The sequence below is a fragment of the Sinocyclocheilus grahami genome, unplaced genomic scaffold (assembly GCF_001515645.1).
Source record: "Sinocyclocheilus grahami isolate Dianchi unplaced genomic scaffold, SAMN03320097.WGS_v1.1 scaffold141.1, whole genome shotgun sequence".
Taxonomy (NCBI): domain Eukaryota; kingdom Metazoa; phylum Chordata; class Actinopteri; order Cypriniformes; family Cyprinidae; genus Sinocyclocheilus; species Sinocyclocheilus grahami.
Genome location: NW_015505320.1, coordinates 395412 through 409358, shown reverse-complemented (window position 1 = coordinate 409358; position 13947 = coordinate 395412). Strand labels below are relative to the sequence as shown.

Here is a 13947-nt window from a genome sequence, read left to right as displayed (position 1 = left end):
AGGAGTTCTCTGTTGCCGATGTCATAGTTAATTTCCGCCGGGCTGAGCTTCCGTGAGTAGAAGGCACATGGGTGGAGTCTGGCTGGGTTCCCCTGCTGTTGGGACAGCACTGCCCCCACCCCTGTAGTGGAGGCATCCACTTCCACAACGAATGGGAGGTCGGGATCTGGATGGTCTAGGAGTGGGGCGCTACTGAAGGCTCTCTTGAGAGAGAAGGCTTCTAAGGCCGCGGGAGTCCAGGACAGAGACTTGGGTTTCCCTCGGAGTAAGTTGGTGAGGGGGCTGGTGATCCTGCTGTAGCCAAGAATGAAGCGACGGTAAAAATTGGCAAATCCCAGGAATCGTTGGAGCTCTTTAATCGTGGTGGGTTCTGGCCAGGAGGTTATAGCTTCCACCTTCCCCTCGTCCATCTGGATACCGGTATGGTCAAGGTTATACCCCAGGAATTGCACTGTGGGTTGGTGGAAGGAGCACTTTTCAGCCTTGAGGAATAGGTGGTGTCCTCTCAGGCATTGGAGGACCTCCGCAACGTGCTGGCGATGTTCGGCCTGACTCCGGGAGTAGATGAGGATGTCATCTATGTATACAATGACGAACTGATGGAGAAACTCCCGGAGCACCTCGTGCATTAAATCCTGGAATATGGAGGGGGCGTTGGCAGACCAGATACTCGTAGGGGTCACAAAGGCAGTCTTCCATTCATCCCCCTCATGTATTCAGATGAGGTTATAAGCACTGCGGAGGTCCAACTTAGTGAAGATGGTGGCCCCACGGAGATGCTCAAGGGCACTTGGGACGAGGATATCGGAACTTGACTGTGATATTATTCAATGCTCGGTAATCGATACAGGGCCTCAAGCCTCCGTCCTCCTTCCTGGCCACGAAGAAGCTTGATGCAGCAGGGGAGTTAGATGGACGGATGTAATCTTGACCCAGCGCCTCCTTGATGTATTCCTCCATGGCCTTCTGCTCAGGAAGCGATAGGGAATAGACCTTTCCACGAGGCACTGGCTCACCCGGAATGAGATCGATGATGCAGTCCCATGGCCGATGTGGTGGTAAGCGGGAGGCTCGGTTAGGAAAAAACACGTCTCTGAAGGGGGCATAGCAGACTGGAATTTCCAAGGATTGCTTCTCAATGGAGGTGGAATTCACGGAAAGGGCCTCGGGGAGTTTCTTTGGAGGAGAGGGAGTCCCGGGGAAGCAGTCTGGGAAGCAATCCTTGCCCCACTTCAGGACTTCTCCCGTCTTCCAGGATAGAATGGGATTGTGGTTTACCAACCACGGGCGCCCTAAGATGATGTCCGCAGTACATCCCTCCAGAACCAGAAGATGAATGTCCTGCGAGTGAAGAAGGCCCAGACGAAGAGTGATGGGTCCCACACGATAGCGAACATGTGGCGTTCCAGTTATCGACTGGACTTGGTAAACTGTTTCAGTGGCGGTAGCCTGTAATTTGAGCTGGCTGCAGAGGTCGCGGGAGATGAAGTTTCCTGCTGACCCGGAGTCGATAAGGGCTGATACTGAAATAGAGACATCAGAGGCAGTAAGCATTACACAGGTAGTGAGGGGCTCCATCTTAATCATATCAGGTTGAATCACACTCACCACGGGACATGGGGGACGCAGGGGGCATGCCAAGATCATATGCCCTGGAGCTCCACAGTACAAATAGAGACCCCGGGTCAGCCTTCTCTGCCGCTCAGCGGCCGATAATCGTTGCTTTTCCACGATCATGGGTTCTGGCGCTGGTTCTGGAGGATAACTGGGCTCTGGTCGGCGGAGGCAGGAGGTTGTGGCGTGGACAGGTATGGCTGCTAGACAGGACTGCATGCGGCTCGAGCATCGGATGGACAGTTGGATGAACTTTTCAAATGCACCAGGAAGTTCTGCAGATCTTGAACGACGGGGCTGGCCTGAGCCCAGATAGTTTCCGCCCATTGCAGTGCAGGTCCTGTTAGCAGGGAGATAATAAAAGCGATTTTAGAGGTGTCGGTGGGATATGAGTGCGGTTGCATCTTAAAGGTGAGATTGCACTGGAGGAGGAATCCATTGCACTCCTCCACCGAACCAGAGTAGGGCGCCGGTCGAGCCATGGGACTAGCGATGATGGTAGGCAAAGAAGTGCTGGTTGGGATGGATGAGGTGATGGGTGGTGATGGCGGCGGTGCCGGTGGATTTCGTAGCACTCGCTGTAGCGAGTCTACGAGCTCCTGGAAAGGATCGGGGTGACTCATCTGTGCCGTCTGTGTTGGTCAGGTCTTCTGTTACGGAATAGGTTTGACACAACAGGTTAGTTTTATACAAAACAGTTTATTTGGTCACAGGGAGTACTGGTGTTGAGTCCGGAGGAAGTGAGGGTGAGGGAAAGGTCCGTGAGAGAGTGCAGAGGATATGGAGAGTGGAGTAATCCGAGTCTTTTGCTTGAGTGAGCCTGGAAGGTATCCGGGGGAAGCACACACCTCAGCGATCCGGGAACTAGGAGATACAGGAGACACTTAGAGACAAGGAGACACTAGGAGGAACACAGGAGGTAAGTAATGCAAGAAGTATTCAAAGGTAATCAGTAGCAAAGTCATTGAGTCCTCTACGTGTATACGAGACCGGACAGTGAGGGTGTTTGAGGTGTGTGCTTTTATGCAGGCTGGAAATGAGGTGCTTGATTGGTGACAGGTGTGGGTGCTTAGAACTCAGGTGAGAGGGATCGTTGTGATTGGGTGGTGGCGGAGCCTGGCCGATCTGTTACAAATTAATGATGACAGAATTTTCAGTTTTGGGTGAACTATCCTTTTAAAATGAACCACCATAATAATAACGGTGGCACAACAGAAAGCCATATGATGAATCAGAGTTTATCTTAACTGCCCTGTCCATAATAAATCATGACTAATATTCATATATAGACTATTCACAGGGTCATACACAGTTCATCAGTTTTAACACACGTCACTAAAATAATGCAGTAAGCATTAACTAAATAACAGAAAATGTAACACAAAATGCCCTGATGTATAAATTTGTTTTTGATAGTGTTTTACAGTAAAATTGCATATAATGAAATGTTAAACCATTTACAATTAACCGATTTTCTCTCTCTGTATCACCATTTCTCTCTCTTCCTCTCTCTCTGTCGTTTTCCCAGGTGTCTAAGGCTGCTGCAGACCTCATGAGTTACTGTGAGCAGCATGCCCGCAGTGACCCTCTGCTGGTGGGGGTTCCCACCTCAGAGAATCCTTTCAAAGACAAGAAGCCTTGCATCATTCTATAGCTACTCTGTCTAGGCCAGCTCTCCCAGTCTCACTTTAACCGCTGCCCATCCCCAGTCAATGGGCAATCCAGTCCAACACTTCTTTTTACCTGGGACCCACAGTATTTTACAGAAAATAAATATCACTCTCTCTCGGTAAAAACAAAAAGGGGCAATATCTGAATACCTAGCGTCATGTAGCCCGGCGTTGAGTGAATCTATATGAATGAATCTGCACAGCACGCCTGTCTAAATTCATGCATATAGACGTACTTAACAGGAAGTGGCAGATTTCGAATTTCAACAAACTATTTCAAAAGATTACACAGAGACTAAGAGATACTCCAGCATGTTTTTCAGTGCAGCGGCTGACCTTGTTACCATAGGTGATGGTGGAGAGTAGAGGAAGACAGTCATGATTATGCCGACTGACTAGCTGGCTAGCCCAGTCACACTGTGGTAAACGCTTGTTCGGTATTAACCCTGCATTGTTACGTCGAATCTGCAAGCTAAAGGTTCATTTTAGATTTGTATGGCCAAAATTGCTTACCTTTATCAAAACCGCACATTTCATGTTTTACAAAGGGATTCAAGACATTAACCAGAGTTGCCAATATTTTTACTTTTTTTTCTCTCTCTCTCTCTCTCTCTTCTCAGTCCGTTTGTGAGCTGTAGTTTTTCTTTTCATCGATTAAAAAAACTCATTAGGCTTAATGCTTTTGTTTTTTTTCTAGTGTTTATACTATATTTCAGAATCCTCAAACACTAAGTTATAAAGGAATAATTTTATACAATGCAGAAAATATATTTACCTAATAATATCCTTTCGGTATTAACCCTGCATTGTTACGTCGAATCTGCAAGCTAAAGGTTCATTTTAGATTTGTATGGCCAAAATTGCTTACCTTTCGCACAACCGCACATTTCATGTTTTACAAAGGGATTCAAGACATTAACCAGAGTTGCCAATATTTTTACTTTTTTTTCTCTCTCTCTCTCTCTCTCTCTTCTCAGTCCGTTTGTGAGCTGTAGTTTTTCTTTTCATCGATTAAAAAAACTCATTAGGCTTAATGCTTTAGTTTTTTTTCTAGTGTTTATACTATATTTCAGAATCCTCAAACACTAAGTTATAAAGGAATAATTTTATACAATGCAGAAAATATATTTACCTAATAATATCCTTCCCAGTTCCCTCCTAAAGTGCAGTTCGGTATAAAAAAATGAGCCCTATTATTTGAGGTATTTGTGGTATCAAATATATTAAATCATAATGAATATTTATGATCCTAATATAGCTCAGGCTCGGACATGCCCTATAAAATTGAGTCATTTTGAAGTCGGAGCCCCTGCAAAGTCCAATTTTTTTTTCTCTGAAACCAAACTTGATTGTAAAATCCATACAGACGGAAAAAAATGTATAAACTTTCTTTTGGATATGTTCAGAGGTGTTAACTTTGAGAATAGCTGTTTGGATTTGTTTTGTTCCAATTTCTTCTTTCTATGGAAACATGGAATCTGGTCATTGAGTATGATACTGTACAGTGTTTGATAACTAAAGCGCATTCATTTTTTTGTGGATGTTTTATCTTTTTGTAATCTTTGTGTAATATTTCCGTTTCTTCCATCATTCATATTTAACCATTCAGTTTGTCCTCTTTAAGCAAGGAAGGAACTGATGGACGGCTCCAGTGCTTGTACATGTGATTAGGTTACCTGCTCCCTGCGAGGGAATGTGGAATGGATTGTTGACACAATGCCCACGCAAGGTGCTTAAGGCGTTGTTCGAGGCTCGTTTCACGAGGTGGTCTGTGTTGTTTAGTCTATCTAAAGGGCATGATGTGCAGTGTTATGCAACAGGCCCATAAGCCTGAGCAGTCACATGCAAAAGATGAGGGACAAGGTCAAACCACAACTCTGAATGTCCAATGTGCACCCAGCACATGATGCACAATCTTTTGGAGTGACGGTTTTGTCTCCAAACAGTCGCTCACAGTATTCAGCTAAGTGCTAAAACCAGAATTCCCCCATTGTCCCGCTTCAAATGTTGGAAAATAACAACATAGTGCAGGAAATAGGGGCTCGTAGTGGGACAGAGGGGGCCTGTGCTCCTCGCGGCCCACGGGATGCTGTCATCAGCTCCTGTATTAAGAATGACTAAGGCTTGTGGGGGTCACGAGTGCTCTGACTCATCCAGCGATCGACAAAATCACGCTGCTGCCCATCAGTGGACAAAGCTGCTCCAGCGACATCACTTCCTGTTAAGCCTGAGCAGTGTAGTGGCTTATGCATTGCAAAATAACTAGAGAAAGATGGACACTTCAGGAGATAAACCGTATTCTATAAAAAGGATTATAAAAAGATTATATTTGAATCCATTCAAGTGTTAAGTTAGAAACTCTCACTTTTCCATCACAAAGGAAGAGTCACTTAGCAGTCCACATTAGGATGAAGCCTTTCTGGACACGTGTGAAGTGCTCAAATGCGCCGAGCTAGTGCTAAAATAAAGCTAGCGCTACAAACGTTTTTTTGACTAGCCACCAAACAAACTTGCTGTACCACGTTTGATGGTATTACACTGGAGCAAACACTGTGAAAGTCAGCTAAGCTAAGTTAGCTTGTTAGCTTGAGTTCTCCACCCTCTTGACTCACGGTGTTGGGATACACTGCGCTCCAAAGTATAGCGTTCACCTGAAGTAACGTTATGCTAAAGTCTCCGCAATCATTTCGCGGCTTTCTACGTTGAGAGACCTGTTGTCAGGATGAGGGAGCATGTCCGTTTCTAATTCGCACAGCGAGAACACTTAAGGTGCTGAGGAGGCCGTGATACCTTAACCTCAATTCCTCATTCCCAAATGTTGTTCGACTTCACACACCATCGAGCTCTTTCATGAACATGAGAGGTGAGATTTAGGCTTTGTGTGGGTAATATCTGTAGCTGAGTCCTTAGCCAGTAGATTTCAATCTCAGCCTGTCCCATTACTTTGTGTTTTTTCCTGTGTATGCAAATGTATCTTTCTGCCTTGATTATGAAGAAATATATCTATTTTTTGTAATTGTTCTTCTCGGATGTGCCATAAATCATGTTTTCTTGCACACTGTTAATATTTTGTGGATATTGCTGTTTAAAAATGATGATATCGGAAAAAGTAGATGAAATAAAATAAAGACAAAATGTTACTCTGCATTGATGCCGATCTGTTTATTATAGCTATGTGCTTGACTGAGCTGTTGTAAGCAAGTGGAAATGTCACATGAACATCTGACCCACCTATTTTTATTTTATTTTATTATTTTATATTATTTTATTTTATGTGCGAACTCTGGGCATTTTGAAGGCCCTTGTGCATAAATGTTGAAGCGTGCAAATTCTACATGATTAAATTACTTGCAAAAGTAATGATTGTTTTCAAATAGGTTTCACAAATCAATAAAATATCAGAAATAAAGTACAAAAAAATATGACGTGTGTGTACGCACACACACACACATATATACATGTATGTATATATATATATATATATACATATATATATATATACAGTAGTCAACATTTGAACTGGATCAAAAAAGTTTATCAAAGTTGTCCTAAGACAAGAACACATTTTGTTTTAGGTTTTAGGACAACTTTGATTAAAGGTTTTGATCCACTTCAAATGTTGACTGCTATATATATATATATATATATGTGTACTTTATTTTATGATATTACTGATTTGTTTTTCTGCACAATAATGGTTTAAGTATTAGACTACTGCAATATGAACATTGTTTACAAATATTTGAATAATATGAATAATTATAATTAGTGCTGTCAAACAATTAATCGCGATTAATCACAAAAGTTTTTGTTTGCATGATATGTATGTGTATTCTATGTATATTTATTATGTATACATAAATACACACACATACAGTATATATTTTGAAAATATTTACGTCTATATTTATGTTCATATAATTTATATTATAAATAAATATATTTAATATATAAACAACCTATTTTTCTGGAATGTATGCATGCATGTGTGTGTATTTATATATACATAAATATACGCCACACACATATATTATGTAAACGAACTTATTTTGGATGCGATTAATCGTTTGACGGCACTAATTATAATAATTTAGCTCAAATATTATTTCAACTATTTTTGTAACAATGTAAGCTTGAATATATAATATATGATGATGCTTTTTGTTGATACTTTGTTTAAATTGCAATGTTGTGAACTGATATTGAAGTATCTGTGAAAAATATTGGTCGAACCGATTATTGGTTTATCTTTAATCTTAACTTAAAAAACAACAGCAACAAAAACCCTGCACACTTCAGCTTTAAGTGCACGTTTTGCAATGCTTTTTAAAGTTATTCATGCTATGCACCTTTTGGAATAGATCTTACATAATACTGGCTTGCACAAATATTCCTGATGATAGCCGTCTATACAACAAGTCTGCAGATCTCCGTTTTTGTGCACCAGATTTCGTAGGCCATATTTGCACCAATGCACATGTATCTTTTTTAAAACAGACACGAAAGTGAGCAGTCTGTGTGTTTAAAAACAGCCAGAGTGACTCAGCCAACCAGCAGCCAGTAGATGGTAAACAACCTGGAGCAGCATGTGAGTGAGTTTGACGGTGTTCTCGTAGTATTCTGCCCTGACATGTGAGTATGGAGGGAGTGGAGTCAGAGCATGTGCTAAATACACATTAAAGGAAAGTGCTGGGTAGGGCCAAAACACCTCAAAACAACTCGGCTGCTCTTTTTAGGGGAGGACAACAGAGCTCAGGGTGGTCCATGAAACTGGGGATGTTACATAAGTGGAGTGTGTGTGTGTGTGTGCAGACATTGACAACCACAGGACACAGAGAGGGAGAAAGAAAAAGTGTGCTTGAGGTTAACTATGGAAACATGGTTCTTTGTTTTGGAATGCATTTACTCTTGTAATCAGCTGCAGGTGACTAAACAGCCATTATAATGCATTATACATAAAGACTTTAACTGAAGTGTTACCAAAAGTTATTTTTATTTGAAATAGAAACAATATAAAAGTTTTTACTGTTGCTATTGATCAATCGTGTTCTTGCTGAATAAAAGCAATCAAAAAAAATCATACTGACCCCAAATTAAGTTAGTTTCATTTTTTTATTTAATACACTTTATATTGGATGTATTGGTTGATATGGGATATTTTATATTTGCTGTCATCTAACACTCATTTAAAGATCTTTCCATTTATTTAAGACACATATAATGTAATATCACTGTTATGTAAATTTTTAATTTTTCATATTGTACATTATAATCTTGTAATGTCTAAATTAATTTATAGAATGAATTACAATTTATTTATTTATTTTTGTTGACAAAATAATTCATGCATATTTATAATGTCATCTATTTAGCTACCATCCATTAATATTAAAATAATTCTAAGCTTACTGATATTAGCCATACTTTTAATATTGGAAAATTCCTATCTAATGCAAATATACACTTTACAGAAGGGATTGTGCATTGGGCAACAACAATAGCAGCCTCAGTAGTGCACAGACGTCCTGTGTCTCACTGCAAACGTTCAGTAATGTTGCCTGGCAACATTCCTCGAAAGGTTGCCATGTGTATCGACAGTATAAAGTGTGATGATGATTCATACTTTCATTGCAACTAGCAGAACATACAGTGTGTGTTAGTGTTTCCGGATAATATTTTTATGTGGATAAGTGAACAGTTGTACAGCATGACTAAATCATTCGGTCAGCATTCTGCATGATTTTATCGGGGGTAGTATTTTGAATGGCTTTACGTCAGCCTACACACAATACACTACTATCACACTATCAGGTGATCAAAGCAGACATTCCCCGAGCCTGTCGTCTGCCCTGCACAAACCTGATTTTGGAGGGGGCAGATGAGACGGGATGAGGGGGAGACAGAAAGAGGAATACTGTTGCTTTCTGTCATGCCACATTCCACCTCCACCTCCAGTTTCCTATGGAAGACGTGTTATGAATATTTGACATTGTGCGTTCTGACACTCCCCGTAAAATCCATTTAGTCTCGTGACAAAAATGTACTGCTGGCACCCGTCGCCGTCCTGGCCTGGCTCCTCTGGATAGACTACAATCCTCTACAGCCTTAACTAGTCATGCGTTACTAAAGTCACTAGTAAAGAATGGGCATGGGTAGATGCTGGAAACAAAAGCTCTGGAATTTAGATTTGCTTGCTGGTTCTCCTCAAGTTCAGCAAGTTTTTATCACCTTTTTCCACAATAGGCCTTCCTCTTGTTGGCAATGCAGACACATCCTCCCTTACAAACTCATTTTCTCCTCTTCATAGTAATCCTGTTCTCTTAACTTTGGAAAAGTAATGTTTTACCAAACCTTGATCTTATAAAAGACGCTACTTCTGTAATGCTAATTCTGCACTTCTGTGCAGAAAATGTCAATATGAAATTTAATTAAGCATACTTACAGTACTTAAAGGAATCGTTCACACAAAATGATTATTCTGTCATTATTTATATTTGTGCAACACAAAATAATATATTTAAATGTTTCAGTGGTTTTTGTCAATACAGTGAGGGCATAGGGTTTTTGTTGATCATTGTTTAACATTCTTCAGAATATCTTATTTCATGTTCTGTAGAAATAAAAAAAGTAATATAGATTTGGAATGAGATGAGAGTCAGTAGATGAGTTCATTTTTATTTTGGGGTAAACTAGCCCTTTAAACAACATGTCAGTGAAAGAAAGTCACAAGAAGTCTCTTTATATTTTAGATGTTTCTCCCAGAGCTTTCTGTCATGCCACATTCCACCTCCACCTCCAGTTTCCTATGGAAGACGTGTTATGAATATTTGACATTGTGCGTTCTGACACTCCCCGTAAAATCCATTTAGTCTCGTGACAAAAATGTACTGCTGGCACCCGTCGCCGTCCTGGCCTGGCTCCTCTGGATAGACTACTATCCTCTACAGCCTTAACTAGTCATGCGATACTAAAGTCACTAGTAAAGAATGGGCATGGGTAGATGCTGGAAACAAAAGCTCTGGAATTTAGATTTGCTTGCTGGTTCTCCTCAAGTTCAGCAAGTTTTTATCACCTTTTTCCACAATAGGCCTTCCTCTTGTTGGCAATGCAGACACATCCTCCCTTACAAACTCATTTTCTCCTCTTCATAGTAATCCTGTTCTCTTAACTTTGGAAAAGTAATGTTTTACCATACCTTGACCTTATAAAAGACGCTACTTCTGTAATGCTAATTCTGCACTTCTGTGCAGAAAATGTCAATATGAAATTTAATTAAGCACACTTACAGTACTTAAAGGAATCGTTCACACAAAAATGATTATTCTGTCATTATTTATCTTTTGTGCAACACAAAATAATATATTTAAATAAATGTTTCAGTGGTCAATACAGTGAGGGCATAGGGTTTTTGTTGATCATTGTTTAACATTCTTCAGAATATCTTATTTCCTGTTCTGTAGAAATAAAAAAAAGTCATATAGATTTGGAACGAGATGAGAGTCAGTAGATGAGTTCATTTTTATTTTGGGGTAAACTAGCCCTTTAAACAACATGTCAGTGAAAGAAAGTCACAAGAAGTCTCTTTATATTTTAGATGTTTCTCCCAGTAAGCAGTAAGATTAAATGCAGTGTATTTGGAGATGTTTGTTTTAAGGTGTGTTCATATAATCTGCATGTAATTTGTATATAATGACAGTAATAGTGTTATGACAGTATTTTTCACGTTTAAAATTGAGAACTTCAAAAACTTCAAAAACTATACTTTTAGTACATTTATGTACTATAAAAGCTTTAAAATGCTTTTTTTATTTTTTTTATTTTACATAAGTGGGTCACCCAATAGGGGCCAACATATTTGATCACATGATGACCTGTCAGCCATGCACTGTTGTATTCTATCACTATTGGCCAACAAAACAAAACAAAACCTAAAATAAAATAAAATAAAATAATCAGAGTGTACAATAGAGTGCTGCAGGGATGATGTATTTTTGTAGAAGTCTCTTTATATTTTAGATGTTTCTCCCAGTAAGCAGTAAGATTAAATGCAGTGTATTTGGAGATGTTTGTTTTAAGGTGTGTTCATATAATCTGCATGTAATTTGTATATAATGACAGTAATAGTGTTATGACAGTATTTTTCACGTTTAAAATTGAGAACTTCAAAAACTCCAAAAACTATACTTTTAGTACATTTATGTACTATAAAAGCTTTAAAATGCTTTTTAAATTTTTTTTTATTTTACATAAGTGGGTCACCCAATAGGGGCCAACATATTTGATCACATCATGACCTGTCAGCCATGCACTGTTGTATTCTATCACTATTGGCCAACAAAACAAAACAAAACCTAAAATAAAATAAAATAAAATAAAATAATCAGAGTGTACAATAGAGTGCTGCAGGGATGATGTATTTTTGTAAGCCAACACCCATGAAGCAAGTTAGCATTTTAGCACTTTCTTGGTCCATCGTCAATGGATTTTTTAAAATGGGTTTTTGGTTAAATGCCTGAAATCTCTGTGGCTAACACAAACTCAGGACAATTTCACACTTAATTCTGCAACATAAAATACATCAGTAATTCCCCCTTTGTGACTTTTTAAAGCTTTTACCATGGATTAAAAAGGCGGTTGCTAACAAGGGGCTAAATGGGACTGAGCTTTAAGAGTGCAAAAAAAACCTTCCTTTGGGTCATGTTAGAGCTGGGGAAGTTTGAGGTGCCATTACGATAATCAAAGCAAACATTAAATTATTAGGCAGCATAATTCCAGTATTATTACTGGAGCTTTTTCGCATTTGGCTCCCAAACTCTGGAATGGCCTTCCTGATAACGTTCGTGGTTCAGACACACTCTCTCTGTTTAAATCTAGATTAAAGACACATCTCTTTGGCCAAGCATTCAAATACCGGTAATGCATCTCATAATGTTGTAATGCAGTTATATCTGATCAAATGCACATTATTATTCTTTAGTTTGGGTTAAACAAATCAATTTTGCTTGGTTGGAACAGCAGCTACGCTAATTATGTCTCTATTTGTTTCTCTGTCTTTTGCCACGGATGTAACTAGGATTTACACAAGCTTCAGTCTGGATCCAGAACACCTGAGAAGAGATGATGCCAACCCCTCAGAGGACCTCAGATGATGCCAACCCTGAAACAACATACAGAACTACCACATTTTGCTATAAGTTTGATTGCATCATATAATAATTGCTGTTAATAGTGTTCATCATCTGTTTTATTACATCTTAAATTGATTTTTCCGTACATTTCTGCCATATGTATATTAATTGACAGTCACCACTGATAAGCTACCACTAAATATTGTAGAAACTTAATTTGCTGTAAAGTTGCTTTGCAATGATTTGTATCGTGAAAAGCGCTATACAAATAAACTTGACTTGACTTGACTTATTATTAGTAGACTTCGCTAACCATCAGTAGCTGCACATGGAAGGTTACATAAACGATCTATAAATCTTCTCATTGCAGATTAGGTGGGCTTCAGATAATGAGGACTCGTCCCCTGCTGACACTGACTCACATTAGCGCCTTCTTCCTGCTCAATAACCGGCAGTCTTCTACACTGGATTCCACTTACATAATTTCTGCAATAATTAAATATGCTTTAAAAGAAAATATATTCTCTCCAATAAGTAAAACAAACTACCTTAGATGGCAGTTCTTCTGACGCTCATGTCAGATTTACAGCATGTTTTAAAACAACTGAGAGATAAAGCATGTCCATCATCCTGAGTGAAGTCAATTATTTACATAGACAATGAAATACCAGGAAGCTTCTGTTATAAATGATACCCATATATGGGTAACAGTTAACAATTATACGCCAGTAAGACATGTAACGGCATGTGTCTATAGAAACTGAGTTTATCAACCACATCAATGGCATGTATAAAGAATTATAAGAATGTACAAGCTGAAATACCTGAAAATGTCTTAACGTGATATTTCATGCATTTAAATGGCTGTACATCTATGTTGTTGTGACATTTCCTTTGTGTATGTCTATGGATTACTGATATACGATGGTACATTAACTGTTCGTACGGCAAGACATAGTGCATAGTTTCACCCAAAAATTATTTTTTTGTTTTTCATCATTTACTCACCTTTATGTCATTCCAAACCTTCTCTGTAGAACACAAAATAAGATATTTTGAAAAATGCTTCTTGAGGAAAACTGTTTTTGTCCATATAATGAAAGGCAATGGGGTTCAAAACAACACTGGATCTTACTGTGTGGACAAAAAACAAAACAAAAACCCTGAGACATTTTTCAGTACATCTTGTTTTGTGTGTGTTCCACAGAAGAAATAAAGTAACACTTTAGTTAGGGACCAGTTCTCACTATTAGCTAGTTGCTTTTTAGCATGCATATTACTGGCATATTAGCTGTTTATAGTAGGCCTACTTAGTATTCTGCATGACCATATTCTACATCCCTAATCCTATACCTAAACTTAATAATTACCTTACTATTAGTTTACAGTAATTAGGAGTTCATTGAGGCAAAAGTCGTAGCTAATAGCTAGTCAATAGTGAGAATTGGCCCATACAGGTTTGGATGACATGAAGGTAAGTAAATACTTTTTTTGAGATTTTACACTGAACTTTAGAAACCTTAGGGTCAAATGTG

At 39.1% G+C, this 13947-nt stretch overlaps 1 protein-coding gene across 1 annotated transcript in view; it reads left to right on the top strand.

Annotated features, from left to right (window-relative positions):
* The window catches only part of gng7 (guanine nucleotide binding protein (G protein), gamma 7), a 27752-nt gene extending 23898 nt beyond the window's left edge, over positions 1–3854 (top strand). The window contains exon 4 of the mRNA XM_016280456.1: positions 3143–3854. Within this exon, the coding sequence (XP_016135942.1) occupies positions 3143–3268 (126 nt within the window). The 3' untranslated portion in view covers positions 3269–3854. The remainder of the gene's footprint in view (positions 1–3142) is intronic.
* The last annotated feature ends 10093 nt before the right edge of the window (positions 3855–13947 follow it).